The following is a 17,676-nucleotide window of genomic DNA, read 5'->3' on the forward strand; positions in this document are numbered from 1 at the left end:
GCTGCATGTGACATGGACGCTGTGTTATATTAGTCAATACAAACTTCTCTCTACTGCAGGTTGATCCCCAGTTGGCTGGCGGGCACTTATCCTACTTGTTGGGTGCAGTGGGCCTAACAGGCCTCACTGCCCTGCTGGGTGTGAGGGAGAAGGGTCACGTCACCAAAGGGGCCAATCAGACCATGGTGGTCAGTGGGGCTGCTGGGGCCTGTGGCTCCATAGCTGGACAGGTAAAAACAGCAAACCCTTGATTTTGGTATCATTTGATAACATAAACACAGCTTAGATTCCAGAAGAAATCAAGTGAGGCTGATTTTGTCATTGCCTCCTGATTGTCTCTTCCAGATTGGCAGGCTGGACGGCTGTGTGAGTGTTGTGGGGATCTGTGGATCTGAAGAGAAGTGCAGAGCTTTACTGGATGATCTGGGCTTCTCCGCTGCCATCAACTATCGACAGGAGGATGTACCGGCCAGACTGAAGGAGTGCTGCCCTGATGGAGTAGATGTTTACTTTGACAATGTGGGAGGTCCCATCAGTGATACTGTCATAGCACAGGTACTGTTCATGATGTTTTCTTGCGTTATTTATTTAGTGAAATGTGGTGGCTTGTGGATTCTGCTGCACTTATTCCTAATCTTCTACAGTGAGTGTTTTCTTCCATGGTGAATCCGACACGTTGACCTCCGCCTCTCTCTTTCTCAGATGAACAGCGGCAGCCATGTGATCCTGTGTGGGCAGATCTCTCAGTACAACAAGGATGTCCCGTATCCTCCACCTTTGAGCGAGGAGACACAGGAAGCTCTGCAAAGCAAGAGCATCACCAGAGAGAGATTCATGGTGCTTGACTACATGAGCAAAGCAGAAGCTGCCCTCACTGAGCTCGGCCAGGGTATTAAATCAGGCCAGATCAAGGTAAGGAGGAAATAGTGTTAATGAATGTTTGGTTGTCCTCTTCCCTGACTGTGTTTTTGCATAATTTTGTACTTCCATCCTGCAGGTGCTAGAAACGGTGGTGAATGGCATTGAAAACATGGGAGGTATGTGAGTTTTAATCCTGGCATTGTTCCACTATTTTATGATTCTTGCTTCCCTATTTGCCTTCAAAGTTACAGAGTTGATTTGTTTCTATTTTCTTGCAGATGCATTTTGCTCTATGATGAAAGGGGGAAACATTGGCAAACAAATTATAAAGATATCAGAGTGAGGATAATCACCACAGTTCCCAGTAGCTACTACTCTCACCAGACACCTCGAGAAATGAACCCATTAAGGTAATGAACTCGAGGAAGACATTGCATCGCTTAGCTGATGCCAGTTGATTGCAATTACAAACCAGAAATGAAAAAATCACATCATGCTCTCTCTTTATGATGTTGAGAAAAGTAAAATAAAAAAAGTGTTTGAGAACCTGATAAGTATTGAATATTAAAACTTTTAGATTTATATTTCCAGGGCCACAGTAAACAATAAACATAGATTAGATAGATATTTGCTTATAATATTAATCCATGTGTTACACATTTTAAATTGCAGTAATATGTAATGATTTTAAAATCTACCAGTGTAGAAAGATCATTACCCAAAATAAACGTAACTGAACCATAAAGAGACATCATCAGACGTGGTCCTATTTGGAGCACAAGTGACGAAAGGCAATAAGGTTATAACTAGTGGAGAAAAAACAGTTTTTACTGTTTATTAGCACTACTGTAATTAAATGTGTCGTACACATAGTACTGTCAAATTACTGTCTGGTGGTACCAGGGTTGGTATGTGTGAACTACTGTGTAACGGGGTATCATGATCTGGTTTTACTTACAATGGTTAGCTGGCTAATATAAACTTTGTTCCTGTGCAACTGGAACGCCCATGGTTCTTAGGGTGTGACATCATCCGAGTTCTGCGGTGTAATGGAACGAGGACAAAGCCCCGGCCTTTTCAGCGCGCTACCTAGCTTGAGCTAACGAGCTACATAAAACTACATAAGCTTTTTGCTGCATTTTATGCTATGAAAAGATATATTTGATACAGATAAAGTATTTTTCAAAGGATCGTTCATATACTAGTGTAATACCACTATAGCATTACTGTGTGTTTTGGCCGACAAGCAAATAACAAGTATTAGCTTGCTAGCACCAAATCCAGCATTGCCATTGGTCTTCATTGTTATGTCCTTGATATTATGATTTGATTTGAACTAAAGATTTTTCATATCACACAACTGTAAATAAACCATGGGACTTTGAATTGCATTTGTCAGTGTGGGGTCTCCTGTCTAAAAGTAAACAAAGCACATGATTTACTGTAATGAACATTTTTATTCCACAGCACTATAAACCATTAACAAAATAAAAGTTGTGGCTGGCTCTGAGTTCAGTTGTCACGAAAAAAAAAATATTTGGCCGGGGGAAAAAAATCATCATCTTCATTCGTATGCATCAGTATTTGAACATAAGAGGGGGACGTAGAATAAGTGAACACCAGTACATTGTTTTTACAGTGTATTCCTTCTCAGACATGTAATGATGTCTGTTTTTTGTTAATTGGATGCACAGTACAAAACAATCACCACCAGATTTATATTAAACTATAATCGGTGAGTGATTTTCTGCAAAAAGAAAAAAACTAATCATGCAGAATTTGGGGATGGAAGTGAAATGCAGCCCAGTAATAAATCATTGCCCTCTGTATCCATTCTATACTGCCTCCTTGTGGACAGGTCACAGAGCTTGTGAGAGATACTGAGCGTTGCTAAGAGACAACATCTCCAATAACAAAAGTCAATACATTTAAAATATCAGTCTTCATCCTGGAATTAAACACTTAGTGGTGCTCCTGTACAAATGTGTAAGACCTGTCGATGCAGAGAGGAAAGAAGTTATTAAACCACTGCCAGCACGATTGCACATAAATCTATTTTTCTCAGTGCCTGGCAGGTGTTTAAATATTAGAGCGCATGTCTTATAACAGCACTGAGGAACGATTCTGTACCAACACTGGGTATGGTTTGGAAAATATACGAGGATCTGACGCCGCTGGAACATTGCTTCCATGAAAGGACTCGATAAATAACGTATTCTCCCTATTTCTGTACATTTTTAGATCCGTTAGTTCATGTGGAATCCAGGCACCTGCCACTACTGGCTAGAAAGGACTGAATTAGTGTGACACAAACCCAGTTCAATGCTCTCGTACCTTCACAAAAAAGGGATCAACATTCGGAACAAATCGTGTTCACACACAGCTGTAATTTTAAAGTCCGATGCAGAGGGAACGCTCGTGCATCTTCCTGCCCACACTCGACGGGAGGGAGGTGAAAAATGCCCATTTCCAGTGCAGTTTTATAACATGAGAGAGAAAATAAAATAAAGAAATCCCACAATACAAGTTTTTTTTTTGCCACCACACATCTGGATATTTTTTTTTCACTGAGCTACTATGGAGTATAAAAAACATTGTCCTGAAATACTACCGGGGCCAGCCTATTGTTCAAGTGCTCGCATTCCTGAGAAACAAACAGCTGCTTTCTGTAGTCACGTTTTGAAGGAGCATGAAGAGTCAGGCCGAGTCACTCTGTGTCATGATGAAAAGTGGCATCGAAGTGTTTGATATGAATATTCCAGTGCGAATATTACAAAGTTTTTACATTGGCAGTTGTGTGCAGTGGAATTCATGTAAGTTTAAAAACACGTTGACAGATCAGCAACAGTACTCGACCCATTTATAATTTCCTTCCTTTCATTTCCTGTAATTAAATGTAGAATAAACTTGAGAATCTGGTCGTCTACAGTTCCTCATTTCCACCGAGGTTACTACCACTTTTCCATCAGCCCACGGGACATTAGTGAAAGCTTACAGTATATAAAATGAGGCATAGACCTTTTATTATCCACTTGATTTGTTTGTCGGGAGGTAAACACAGGGTTTGGTTTGGCACATGCAGCTTTCATTAGCGAATGAAAACGGCTTTCAGGGGGGAGAATAAAAGGTGAAATCTTTCTTATTCATCCTTTGGCAGTGGTGAGGTGGCATTCAGCCAAGGCAACACTTCCAAAAAGTGCCAAAGCTCAAGTAAGTGAGTCAGCTTTAACCATAGCAGGATACAGCTCGTACACTGTCAACTGCAGCATTCGTCGGACTAGTCCTCGAATAGGCAATTTAATTCTTATCCAGGGTGTTTTTGTTTCTTAACACTGTACACATCGCTATGAATATGGCCAGAAATGTGCTCACCGGTGCTTTACAATAACATGCATATCAAGTAAATACTATCTAGAAACAGGGTAGTGAGTGATGGGTTGATGCTATGGAAGGAGAGAAAGAAAGGAAGAGGCTGGCATGTGGGGGAAATTGAGGCTTTCAGGGTGGATAGAGACTGGAAAATATATCTGTGAGTCAGGCTCAATGGAAATCGTGGTGGTGGTACAGTGCAATTACTGTCAAGAGGGAGAGACGCTCTTGCTATTGTCACGAATGAAAGGGGCGGGGCCTGTCCAGGCGCGGTACACCAATAGCAGACTGAGCCCAAACGCCCACGTGCGGACAGGAGACAGGAAAAAGGCCATGAGGCCATAGGTCTCCAGGAGGAAGTAGCAGGAGTGGGCCTGCCAGGTGAGCAGCAGCAGCATGAAGAGGTGGACCACCAGACTCCGCCAGCGGCAGCCCGGCCGCAGGAGGTGGGCTCGGAAGGTGTTGCCGCGGCAACGGTGGTGGAGGCTCCAGCAGAGGTAAGAGGTGAGGGGCATGTTGAAGAACAGCAGCTGGAAATTAGTTCAGTTAAATGTGATTAGTGCAGTTCTCGGTCCGTAAAATTAGATGAAGCACTGACAAATAGAAAAGAGCAAGAAGTAAAACAGCGTCTGTAGATTCTATTAGGCCAAATGAAGATTAATATGATCATCTGCCAAAAACAAAACAAAGTTTTAAATGTCAATGTAAAAGTTATGTGCAGAATTTAGGAGATAAAATGAAGCTACAAGATGTTAAAGGCTGCAGTTAAATATAATTGTACAAATAGAGACATCACTCAGACGTAGAGCAAACTAGGGCAGCATCTAACATTATTCTTTCTATAATATTAGTTTTTTTAATATTTAATACAATTACCTTGTTTTGTCCTATTTAAAACCAAAACCCAAAGACAGGGTTTACTATCAGATAAGACAAAAGCAACACATTATTGCTACTGTAACCAAAACATTTTTACTAGAGATAATTTATTGATCAAAGTAGTTTGATCTGCTGTGAGGCAGATGGGTTGAAACAGTAATTTTCTTACTTGAACCACTCCAACAACATAAGTGAGGCTGCCCTCCAGGAAGTGTCCGTCGATGAAAACCCCAAAGGCGAAGCAGGCGCCAATATGGCCGTCTATCAATTCTCCTACGAACCATGGACCTGTGGGCAGAGACGGGGGGGGGGGGGGAAGAACAGCACAGATCATTATGAACATGGTTGATACAAGAACAAACACAGGACTGGCAGGTGAAAGTCTAGTAAAGCCAACCAGATTGTTTTTAAAAAGATGTTTGAGTTAAATATTAACAGAATATTATATTGGAAGTAGAGGCATGTTCAGCCTGAGGTATAAGACAAGCAGTGGACCCACCTAAGGCTGTACACAGGTTGAACAGCAGCAGAGAGTAGAAGAAAGAGTCCATTTTACTGACCAGATGCAGAGACATACATGCTTGAGACGTCAAACCTGAAGATGAAGAAGAAAAAACAAATATGTACGATTTATAGCACAGAGTGTAATGTCAGTGTTACTGCACTTTACTCGCTTACAATTCAAATGGCCTCATGATGATATATTTATTTAATCCTACCTCTGCCAGAGGGAACACTGAGGAACCTGAAGGCCAGCAGCACACCGACATTCAGCAGAATCATGAATATGAAGGCCGCTCGGGCCAGGATGTAGTGGTCTGTGAGGAGGATGAAGGACTGCACAAAGCCAAAGCTGGGAGTCAGGTCGTCCTCCAGAGTAAAGTGCTGCTCCCGCTCCGTCGACCGGCCTGCCGAGTCCTGACTCACGGCACGCACACAAAATGATGAGAAAGGAGGAAAATGCAAATTCAGGTCAGAGGACATTAAAATCTGCAGACGGTATTGATACTGAGAAGTGTTTGAAAAGCAGCTAAATTCTCAGACAGCAGTTCTAACACAGCTGCTAATGAATCGTAATTTAACTCGGGGCAAAGAAAACTTCCAAAATTAATCAAGACCAATTAAATGTCCTCCAAACTCTTGTGGCTCTAAGCAGAAGATAAGTGGAAGCTGTGCTGACCTCCACTTTAACTCGGATTGTGTGCAGTCCAGTGAGGTAGAGAGATGGATCCCACAGGAGCACATACAGAGGTCCTCCAGCAGAGCTGCCTTTCCCCAGAGGTTCCCCATCGACGCTCACATGCACCGCTGTGATTGAAGCCTCTGAGAAGGCCAAGATCCTGTGGAAGACAAAGAAAATTAATGATTTAATGTAGGAAAATAGCCTGAGGCCGTTTCACAGTGCTCACTCGATTCACAGTGGAACAACTATTGTGATGGAATCCACAACGATTCTCTTTAATTTGGACTCTTTGCATCATAATAAAAGATATTACAGATATTTAAAGGATACAACATTTTGTAATTTGGATTCAAGTAACAGGACTGATTCCTTAGAAATGTCCACAATGTTTACAGATGCTTTGTTTCCTGATGTTAACAAGTCATTTAAAAGATTCCTAGATCCAGATCTAACTAACTAACCTATGACCTAACATTCTGCCACATGACACTGAAATCTGTTGCCAAAGTTTGTGATCACAGGCAAAGGATCTGTTTAAACATGTGTACATAACATCAGAGAAATCAAATATTGCACAACCATGTACAGCAGCGCCAGTGAAGTTATGGTTCTAATAACAGTCAACCGTCACCTGATGTGTGTGGATCTTCGTATCCGACCCAGCGGCTCCACTCCTGGATGCAGGTACTGAGCGTCCTTGGGGTTGGTGATGAGCACCGCAGGCCACTGCTCAAACTTCAAGTCAGAGAAACTCAGCAGGTCATGGTCGAAAGCCAGAACCCTGTACCTGGAGACACGGGCGGGAGGAGAGGAATTCACTTCACCGCAGAGGAAGACAGGTAATGAACATGGAGTTGAGAAAATTTTGCCATCACGACGTATTGCAGACCTGCGGTTGTCCATCCAGTCGCCCAGCTCCAGCTCCAGGGTGCCCTGAGGGTGTCGGCTGTGGAGGACAGGCATCAGGCCGCCCAGTGTGTGCAGGTGGCCGCAGAGATATGCAACTGCAGATCTTAAAAATCAAGAAGTCCAAATGTAAAAACTATAAAAATGATATGATAATAATATGTCAATGACTGCTTACATTTAAAATTAATATTACTTTCTAGGATTCAGTGATAAAAGTTTAGCTTTAAATATTTCTCCCACTCATTTTCTAAAGACCGGTTTAACATCCAGGATTTTCATACCTCATTATGTCCCGGACTCCTGGAGACGGGGAGACGACAGTGGAAGTGGTGTAGTGGCCAAACCAGATCGACTGGTTGCTTTCCAGACTCTCAACTCTGAACGTGTCCAGCAAGTCCATCTGAGTCTGTCACACAGGGACAAGAGAGACACGTATCTATAATGGTTATATTTACATTCAGTTCCTACTACGTGTGCATCCTTTGTTTGTTACTTTAAAGAAGACAGTGAATACATATTTACCTCCACCAAGGAGGTTATGTTTTCATCAGTGTTTTGTTAGCTGGCAGGATTATGCACAAACTACTGTTGACTTCTCAGAGAATAATTCATGGGTCTTGAAGGGAGAAATCTGTCATGTTTAAGGGAGGGATATTTATGAGTATGTGGAGGTTAACACTCTACTGAGAGCCATTCTAATTTAAAATGTACATTAATAGCACTGTTTACCATTTATTTCATTCAACTATGAGTATACTGTATGTTGTAGTACTGTAACTGTCCGTTCTTTGTGTTAGTACAACCTTCTATTTGCTAATTCTTTTCAATAATTAAAATTTGGATTTACTTATTCAGCAGCCTCATTTACTGAGATGAATATGCCATTAAATAATTGAAATCGCCTTATGATTAATAAATTCCAGTGAATAAATGAACCAGTGTTTGCACAAATTGAGCGAATTGAAGTTGTTGGAGAGGAATACCTGGTTGAGAATACCGAAGAAGTTGTACGGTCTCTTGGGTCCTGGAGTCAGGGTGGCATCCGCGCAGACGAAGGAGTAGTTGCCGAAGGGAGTTTTGTGAACATAGTGGAAAGAGCCGACTTTCTGATTAGCCGAGTATTTCCTAGAGAAAATTGAGAAAAAAGCCAACGTGAGCAACAAACGTGCTGTGTGCGGCAGCCTGGGACGGAGCCAGCAGCTCCAACCAGGAGCACAGAGCAGAGACCGTTTAATGCATTTTAAATAAATAAATTAGGCTTCGCGCAGGAGACAGACTTTGTCTCGCGGAGGACGACAACAGCATTAAGAGAACAAGGGAGTTAAAAGATCAATCAGCGTTAACAGAAAAACAGCCGTGGCACATGAAACACAATTCGTGTCAAAAGACGACGAGAGTCCGTTTGTTCGTGTAGATTCTGCTTCTATTTCGAGCCTCAGGAATACTGACGATAACTAGGTCTGCACCTAGTGTTTCGTGTTTCACAGCCATTGAAGTGTGATTGAAGTCACACTCTGAAGACATGCAGGAGGGAGCTCTAACTGGACGTACATCAGGCATTCGCTGTGTGGCTGGCTTCTCATACTGACCGGTAATAGTTGTTGACGCTGTCCAGTGACATAATGTTGAAGGCATCTGTCAGAAGAAATGAAATGATGGTGAGATTAGGGAGCGTACAGAGCTCACAAGAGGCCACAGTGGCAAGAACAATCTAAAGAAGACACCCAAACTTAAAACCACACGTATTTAACAGATTCCTTCATGATACAGGAGGATATCGAACAATATCTGTTATTATAGAATCTGGGAACTGAACTGACGGGTCACACATAAACAACTGCAGTCAATAACAGCAGAATATATCTGTCAAGAGACACTCCACATCCAGTAACTAGCTGTCTTCATTTGAACAGTTCCAAAGGATGGGAGAGGAGATATCTTGTTTCACATCTAATAGCTCGCGATCCAATAACAGAGAAAAAGGCCGTGAGGAGGAGAGGGGGGTTGGGGGGGGGGGGTAGAATGACTTCCTGTAAGATGCTAGACTGAACCACAGTTAATGGATTCTTCTGGAAAATCTTAACTCAAAGATTAGAGCACAACTGATATTAGTTTTTTTGGGGGGTTGGAGGCAGAGGCTATTAACAATGCATTAAATGAAACAATCAAATATATTGAAATTTACGTAAAATGTACTTTTACACCTAAATTTGTCAGGTTATTTTTTGAACGAGGGTAAAAGGGTGATTTACTTTGTTCAGTAGAGGAAGGTGCATCGTGTTTGATGTCGTAAACGCACCTACAACTGAGACTCTCTCTCTCTCCTCTCTGTCTTGCCAAATAGCAAATAGCTCGTTTACTGCAGGGAGTGCAAAGCCCATTGTAACCATTCCCATTGCAGACAAAAGCCAGATGTTAGCAGTGGGAAAGGGGCTTTACTTGCACATCTGTATTGTTTATTCTGTCAAATAAAGGTTTTAAAATAAGGAAACAAAACAAAATATCTGTGAAAGGCTCATATCGGCTGATTTTACTCGGCCGGGCTCCATCTAGGATTCTCCACTTAAATTCTGAGAGTAATGATGTTGCGGTTAATCACCGTGATTTCCCCGGATGTCTATCCACCGCGTGCGCTCCATCACCCGGGACCTCTTCAGGATGTTGTGGTAGGCTTGCCACTCCACCTCGTGCTGCAGGGAGCCCACCTTGCTCTCGGTTTTAGCGTCCGTCAGGTCCCCTGTGGAAGGCGACAGGGGGAAAGTGTGTGAGACGTCTTCACTGACACGAGGGGCCACACCTTGTCACACATACAGGGGGATAGGCCGAGGGAGGGACAGCACCTGTTGCAAGCACCAGAGCCGGCTGGATCACTTCGATGGTGTCGGTGCAGAACTTCTCAAAATCAGGAATGCGCCTTGGGTCGTGGAACCGGCTGATGTGAATGTCAGACACCTTGAACATGGGGGGATAAATTGAGATTAACACTGGGTCCTGTGCTCTGGGATTGTGAGTGAAAGAGGTAGAAGGTGCAAAGTCCAAGCACAACTTCCTGTGTGGCTGAACTTCATGTTGATCCAGCAGTGACACACTTGTGCAGCCAGTGACCCCGTTCACTCAGATCTCTCAAGAGTTCAAGCTCCACATGACAACACAGCAGGTAACACAAATGAAATGAGGTAATAAAAAGCTGCTGGAGATGTTTGATGAGGCTTGTTGAGGCTTGTTGAGGCGGGTTAGGAGCAAACCGAGCTAACTAGTGGGTCACACGCAATAACCCACCTGTAAAAACCAGAAGATACCGTCCAGCTCGCCGCCGGGAAAGGGTGGAGAGCTCCCCTTGGACCCGGCTCCGTCGCCGGCCGCCGGGTGCTGGACGCTCCGCTTCGGGTGCCAAGCCGTGTCGTAGCTGTCCAGCACCCAGGAGGTGATGCACGCCAGGGCCAGTCCGAGGATCACCAGCGCTCCGAACAGCTTCAGCATCCTCCCGCTGGGGCGAGGGAGGCGGGCTAGCTGCCGCCGTCTGTCCCGGACAACACGGGGGGTGGGGGGGGGGGATAAGAAATAAAGAAGCTAGCTACCGGTGGGTGAGGAGGAGGGGAGTGGGGGGGGGAAGCTAAATCACGCTAACGGTGACTACACACAGAGCCGCGGCGCTGCGCTACATGGCGGAGGAGCTACGACTCAGACCGGGTCCGTCGCTGCCATCGCGGCCGCGGGGGATGCATGGAGGTGCGGGGGTTCGCTTGGCGGCTCCGCGCGGCTCGGCTGCAGGTTAGCTCCGCGGCTAACTCCCGACCACAGCTACCGACGGCACAGCAGCAGCAGCAACACACTGACACTGACAGACACCGACCGCCTGCGGGAGGGAGACGTCACTGGCCGAGAGAGAGAGAGAGTGTGTGGAGAGGAAGAGCTCCCACTCTGACACTGTTTACCGAGCACCGCAGTCAAGGGCGATTGTTACTGCACCTGCCAGTTTGTGACACGTGACCAATACTGGTACTACAGCTACTGCAGTTGTTTCCCATGTCACAGCTGCTTATCATGAAAATGTCATTCTGCACATTATATTTTATTACATGTTGACGTTATTCCACATGTGTGACTACTGTTTTCACCCACATGTATATATAACATTGTATACTAATATTCATTTTGTATACATCAACTACATATACAAACAATATTTCCAAAGAGAGAGATGAATATGACGTACATATTCTATATTTGTATTTAATGTCTATTCTCTTGTCTATTCTGTTGCTTTATCTCATCTTATATTATATTATATTATCTCATCTTATATGATCTTATCTTATTTTATCTTATCTTATTTTATCTTATCTTGTCTTATTTTATCTTATCTTATTGTATCTTGTCTTATCGTATCTTATCTTATCTTACACTCAGTTAGCAGTTTGTTACGATCAAATAATAACACACAACAATCCTGCATTAAATCCTCATTTATTGAAGGTTATAATTATTAGATTACACTCAAACTTTGCTGACAGAGGTGTTGATTCAAATCTTTGCTCATTTTGGAGGCTGCAACTTGTTCTGTTTTTATGTTGATTCAAATCAGCCCCATTCAAATCAGGCTAAACAACAGACACCTCTTTGTATAGCAGCACAAATTGCAGACCCTGAATGGTCCTTATGATATAACCTCTTCAAAATACTTTCAACCAACACTGGCAATATAAATGTCATATCTCCATGAAACAAGGTTTATTACAGGCCTGTTGTATTCAGCTGTGCTATTTTATCTTGGTGTTCCTGATTAAACTGACAACTGAGTGTTATACTTGCTCATATAAGGAACTTAGAGGTTCTCAGTGTACTTACACACAGTACCAATAACAAAGTCTAGTGCTAATAACAGTGTCCTGGGAGTTAAACATGGACATTCAGCAAACTCAAGGACAGCAGAGCTGAACAAAGCTGAAACAAAACACATTGTGTACGAGCCAGTGGGTGAATCAAGATAATAATTGAAACAAAAGATCAATAAAAATAGCAACAACTAACAAACTACAATAAACATTCACACGTTTAGCAGTTTCTGAAGCTGTGAAAACTGGAAACAAGTAGTGAAAAATGTGGAAGAGAGTCATAGTATAAACACATGCTGCACACAGGTTTTATTAATATTATTTGTATTATTAGTAGTAGCAGTGGTTGTAGTGATAGTAGTGGTAGTACTAATAGTAGTAGTAATATTATAAAACGTCATTGTTTCATTAATCGTACATAAATGCAGTCAGTGTCTGTATTTATCATCGAGAACATAGTTTGTGTTGTTGTTTAACTGTACTGCATAATATATCGTCGTGTTTCTGTTATTTCCTACCTTCCCTGATATAAATGAGATGGACAATAAAACAGAGATGCCTGTCATTACAGTTCAAATTGACCATAAAGCTGAATCAACACCTCTGTGAAACAGTTTCAACACAAACAACACAGACATTTTAACCTTCAAATGAATTTATTATATGTTTTAAAACATGATAACAAGGCTGAAATGGAACGTAACAGAATAAATAGAAATTGCAGTTCAGTTGCAGTGTTGTTCAGAGAAATGAGCGACTAAACTGTAATTTCAACAAAAGACAAGAAAAGTGTGAAGACTTGATTTCCAAGAGTTGAAAGACAGAACAGACCTCAGGGTTTCTGAGAGTTTTGTTCCAGATGTGTTGTGAATATAAACTGATCCATCAAAGGGATACTTTGTTGTATCGTCTGTATTTTGTATGGGTTTCACCATAATTCACAGTTGGTTACTTCCATTTCATGTTACTATAATACACTGCAACAATAATTACACTAGGGGCAAATGTTACAGTTTTATTTTTGCAATTATAGCAGCGTTGAAGGTCAAAACAAAACATAATTTGCTTCAGATTAAACTTGTAAATAGCCTTTAGTCAAAGTCTTAGTTAAAGTAGCCTCACCTGGTCCACCTATAACAATAGAGTGTTGTATACGTGTTAATGCATCAGTGATATATATATTATATAACACTCTGACTCAAGGTATTCTGTCAAGTAATAACTTTACATAATACTTTTGATACTTCTAATGTAGTTTGCTCTTAATATTTTTCTTACTTCTACTTTAGTCAAATTGTTGTTATTCATGGCTGCTCATTGTGTTTCATGCAGAACTCCACTGGTGGAAAGAACATTCACTCAAGTGCTGACGCCTGCTTGAGTTTTTCTACAAGTTGCTTTTACTCCAGTACATTTATTAAGTCAGTTGCATTTAGCAGGGAACGATGAAGCTTTGCAGGAAATTGTTAATTTAAATTCACATTAGTAGAGTTTGTTGTTTTCGTCATTCGCAGTTATCGCGATCTTTGCCGCCTCTCTGTGGTCTGTGCGAGAAGTGACTTTGTTGTGGCCGCGTTCCAAACTAAATAGATGTGTCCTTAAACACCGCACAGGGAACTTTATCTGACGTTATATTCATTTATCTCACTCCCCGCTTTTTAAACCTTTATAGTTCAGTTAGGTTTTTGATTTCGCAGCGACCAGATGTTGCAGCTCAGAAGAAGAAGCAAGGAAAACAGATGTGGTGATTTTGTGCAGACAGTGTTGCCAGGTTGGTCAGCTTTTCCGCCTTTTAGGGTGGGCAAATGTTATTTGTTCAGGTTGTTATTATGATCTGGGCTGATTCTTAATACAATGTTTTCTATTTATCCATTTATCTTTGAAGTAAAAGTCCACAAACAGAACTTGCTTGAAAATATTTGTGTTTTTGAGTTTTCTTCAGTAACAATATTATTTATTGACAGTGCAAATAACAGTAGATAACAAACAAGGACTGCTACTAGTGAAGTGTTTTAGTTTAGCGGCTGAACTATGCTTTCTACTGTTTGTAAAAGTTAACATCTAATGAAATAAGCAACGACCTTTTTTTGTTTTTATGTTTTTTATATATACAAAATACATGCAAATTACTTGCAGAGAGCACATACATATAAACAAAGGCAATACAAAAAACAAGAAAACCAAACACACGCACACACAGAGAGACACAAAATGTAAAACAACAATAATAAAAAAAATATATAAAATAAAATAAAATAAGAATAAGAATAAGAATAAGAATAAGAATAAAATAACATAAAATAGAACAATAATAATAATAATAATAATAATAATAATAATAATAATAATAATAGTAATAATAGTAATATTCATCATCATCATCATCAATGTGCACGTTTTCTATATTTCTCTACTTTTTATTTTTTTCATCGAATCTGGCAACGTCGTGTGCAGTGCGCGTCCCCCGCTCCACCGCGAACGAGCTTTTTTAAAGACTCTGCTGCGCGCGGCCGAGCTGTTGCGAGGGGCGATGTAATCGGGGCCGCGCGCGCAGGCAGGCTGCTGATCACCGTCACGTCGCGGATCCGCCGCAGCGACAGAGATGCTGAGGTGAAGCCGCAGAGGAGACACCACCGCCCGGACACATTTCCTCCTTCTCCACCGCTTTGTCTGCTTCCAATCACCGGTGGTCACCTCCGCCTCCTGCCCGGCGGACGCTCCCCTCGCTATGGGCTCCCGCTCCGCGTCGTCCCCACCGCCTCCGAACGCAGAGGATCGTCTGTAACCACACCCGGCGCCTCCTCCGTGGATCCAGCAGACCCGAGGTAAGGCTCCGCGATCCCGCAGGCCGAGGCCCCTCCGGCCCCGGGATTTAAAACACCCACCCTCCCCCGTCCGTGTGCCGCCTGCAGCTGCGTGCATGTGTCGGCTTCATGTCGTCGGAGCTGACAGGGGACGAGCCTGCGTGGCCTGTAAATCTCGCTGTGGCAACCCGCCATGCAACAGTCAGCCCACTGCAGGGACCAGGAGGATGGGGTTCATGCTTTTATTTCTGCTGCCTGTCACATCTCATTGAGAACAGCTCATTCTGCACAGACACACTCTTATTTTGAAGGATTTTCATTGACAGTAGGCTTAGGTGTGCTCCATTAAAAACACACTTCACTGATCAGTTGCATCCATCCATGCTGAATGGCACCAGAGTGTGGAGGGGCCTCCCCATGCTGGCTCCTCTCCAGCAGCTCCAGCAGCTCCCAGTCCTCCCAGTCCTCCCAGTCCTGCTGTCCACCCAGGCCCGACAAATCATCGTCAGTCTGGTTATTCTCTCTCGAGCCATGTGTTGTTGCACTGATGGTGTCAGAGTTTAATTTGTTTTGTGTGAATATTTAGTTTTTAAAGGACGAGGAGCAGTGGGTGTGTCTCGTCTGTTGTGGCATCACTCACTGACATTTCATGATAAGAGAAGATGAGATAGAGAAGATGAGATAAGATAATAATCCTGTATTAGTCCCACAATGGGGACATTTGCAGTATTACAGCAGCAAGAGTAATAAGTAACATGCAATACTTAAGTATACTTAAAATAGAGAAAGAATGTGAATGTAATAAAAAACTGATGTATTCAGGGTAAAAACAAGAAAATGGTTTGCACGTGAACCACTGTATTGCACAGACAGAATGAATATTGCACAGTTAGAGTTCAAGTTCAGTCCCTAATGGGTGCGTGGAGTTCTACTGGGAGCAGCGCTGGTTGTACAAGTATGATTTTGTTTGTGTAGCTGTAAACTTTTAGCTTCCAGTAGACTGAGAAACGATCCGTCGCTCGGATTGGAGCGAAACTCATTCATTGTCGGTGTAGTTATCATCGCCGGGGCCACGTGTGGTTGCACCTTCATGCACTCGCTGGCTTCCAGGGTCAGAGTTTATTTGTTTTGTGAGGTTTTATAGTTTCAGGACAAGGAGCAGAGTGAGTGTATCCTCTGTAGAGACATGCCACTGCCATAGAATTCCACGATGCTCGCTTTGCGTTGCTGTAAACGTGCAGCTTGCAGCCGGCTGAGAAAGGGCAGAGGGCGACGACAACGCTGCAGTCAGCAAAGGGAAAATGGCACTGCACCATCGTCGCCATGGAGATGCTGGGGTCAGGTAGCGTGTGATTCATGGTGACACAAGAGCCGGCTGTCATAGATTGTTTTTTTCATTATTATTGTTCCGTCCCTAGAGTTGTTTACTTCTCTTTTCTTCTCTGGCGGTGATTTGTACGGAGGAGGACGAGGTGGAGGAGGAAGAGGAGCAGAGCCGTGCCTCCGTGTGAGGTGTGAGATTAGTCACAGTGTGAGGCGGCCTTGCTTGTACACAAGTGTGTGTGTGTGTGTGCTTCTGCAATATGAACACACGCTTGGGTTTTGAGTGCGTGTGTGTGTGTGTCTGGGTCTAATAAGTTGGTTGTGTGCAGTGTGACAGATTGATCGGGGGGGCCAACATCCTTTCACGCTGTTTAGCGATGTCTCAGTCACTTCCTGTATCTTTACCCTAAAGTATAATTTAGATTAGAAAACACTCACCTCCCCAAACACCCATCTTTGGGTATTTGAGTACATATACTCTTGTGTTTCCTCCACTCTTCCCTCAGAAATCAAAGAACAGCACATCCATCCCTCCCTTGATTGAATTCTGAACAAAAGGACCAAACGTTCCTCGTCCTGCACGATGTCTCAGTAACAAAAGGGTTTTTCTTAAAAAGGGAAACGCCGGGACAACATGTGACCTTGGAGCGACTGACGGCTGAGGTCATTTAATCTCAGCGTTCACAGGCGGTTTGTTTATCTCTCGAGGCTTAAAGCGTGTTTTGGTGTACGTCCCGTTTCTTCTGTGGGTTCGATGCCGTGCTGTCGTTAGTACAATGTGAAGGATTCAAGTGATGCCTTCAAACACAAAGTTCAGACTCTGTTTCTCTGTGTCTACAGAAGCTCGCAGCCCCCCCCCCCCCCCCCCCCCCCCCACACATTGCAAACACGTGAGGCAGGAAATTCAGGTTTTAGTGGCTGATGTCAACACAAATTGTTGCCAGAAAAATCCATTAATAGGCTCAGGTTTAGTTTGTGGGGATTTATTGAGATGTGTTGGCGTCTGTTCCTCTTGTTTATGTGTGTTTTTGATGCAGATGAGTTAATCTTTCAGGATTTTTAGTAAGCAACACGGTTTCAGTGTCAGTGTTTCAGTAACAGTTGCTTTCATGTTGTCCAGATATTCATCGTCCCCAGAGGATGACACTTGGTGGACTTTGGAGATCATTTGACTTTAATCTAGTGCCACCATCAGGTCAAAAATGTTACTGTAATTCTCTCTGTGCTTTGGCTCATATGTTAAAACCTGCAAATTGTCACATTGACCCCATCTGTACTTTGAGTTTAAGGATTATAAAGGTTTGACAGCTCACTAACTAACCTGCTCAGCATCAGTTCGTATTTGATATTAGCATTTAGCTCAAAGCACAGCTGTGTATAAACAGTGTTGCTAGCACGGCTGTGTTCTCTTAATTCTTCTGTTAATAAAGTAATCAATTCAACTTTCAGGTTTTTGCTTTATATTGGTTAATAAAGATATTTTAACATCTACAGCTGTCGTTTTCTAAACTAA

At 42.8% G+C, this 17,676-nt stretch overlaps 2 protein-coding genes across 6 annotated transcripts in view; one reads left to right on the forward strand and one right to left on the reverse strand.

Annotated features, from left to right (window-relative positions):
- The window catches only part of ptgr2 (prostaglandin reductase 2), a 4,388-nt gene extending 2,936 nt beyond the window's left edge, over positions 1-1,452 (forward strand). The window contains exons 4-8 of one of the 2 annotated variants that reach the window (XM_034576811.1): positions 60-230; positions 346-555; positions 703-912; positions 998-1,037; positions 1,140-1,321. In XM_034576811.1, coding sequence (XP_034432702.1) covers positions 60-230; positions 346-555; positions 703-912; positions 998-1,037; positions 1,140-1,204 — 696 coding nt within the window. In that variant the 3' untranslated portion in view covers positions 1,205-1,321. Of the gene's footprint in view, positions 1-59; positions 231-345; positions 556-702; positions 913-997; positions 1,038-1,139 lie in introns of both variants that reach the window. The other variant, XM_034576810.1, reaches the window with a different exon arrangement.
- The window catches only part of tmem62 (transmembrane protein 62), a 17,140-nt gene extending 5,734 nt beyond the window's left edge, over positions 1-11,406 (reverse strand). Inside the window, exons 1-15 of one of the 4 annotated variants that reach the window (XM_034576808.1) lie at positions 10,843-11,406; positions 10,481-10,721; positions 10,042-10,153; positions 9,801-9,938; positions 8,791-8,836; positions 8,185-8,326; positions 7,483-7,607; positions 7,182-7,304; positions 6,924-7,079; positions 6,290-6,449; positions 5,829-6,027; positions 5,609-5,704; positions 5,279-5,397; positions 5,107-5,117; positions 3,280-4,760 (exon numbers count right to left, since the gene is read on the reverse strand). In XM_034576808.1, the coding sequence (XP_034432699.1) occupies positions 4,241-4,760; positions 5,107-5,117; positions 5,279-5,397; positions 5,609-5,704; positions 5,829-6,027; positions 6,290-6,449; positions 6,924-7,079; positions 7,182-7,304; positions 7,483-7,607; positions 8,185-8,326; positions 8,791-8,836; positions 9,801-9,938; positions 10,042-10,153; positions 10,481-10,681 (2,148 nt within the window). In that variant the 5' untranslated portion in view covers positions 10,682-10,721; positions 10,843-11,406 and the 3' untranslated portion in view covers positions 3,280-4,240. Of the gene's footprint in view, positions 1-3,279; positions 4,761-5,106; positions 5,118-5,278; positions 5,398-5,608; positions 5,705-5,828; positions 6,028-6,289; positions 6,450-6,923; positions 7,080-7,181; positions 7,305-7,482; positions 7,608-8,184; positions 8,327-8,790; positions 8,837-9,800; positions 9,939-10,041; positions 10,154-10,480 lie in introns of those variants that run through there. The other 3 variants (XR_004612793.1, XM_034576807.1, XM_034576809.1) reach the window with 3 other exon arrangements.
- Between the last annotated feature and the right edge of the window lie 6,270 nt (positions 11,407-17,676).

Source organism: Hippoglossus hippoglossus, chromosome 22 (genome assembly GCF_009819705.1).
Source record: "Hippoglossus hippoglossus isolate fHipHip1 chromosome 22, fHipHip1.pri, whole genome shotgun sequence".
Classification (NCBI taxonomy): domain Eukaryota; kingdom Metazoa; phylum Chordata; class Actinopteri; order Pleuronectiformes; family Pleuronectidae; genus Hippoglossus; species Hippoglossus hippoglossus.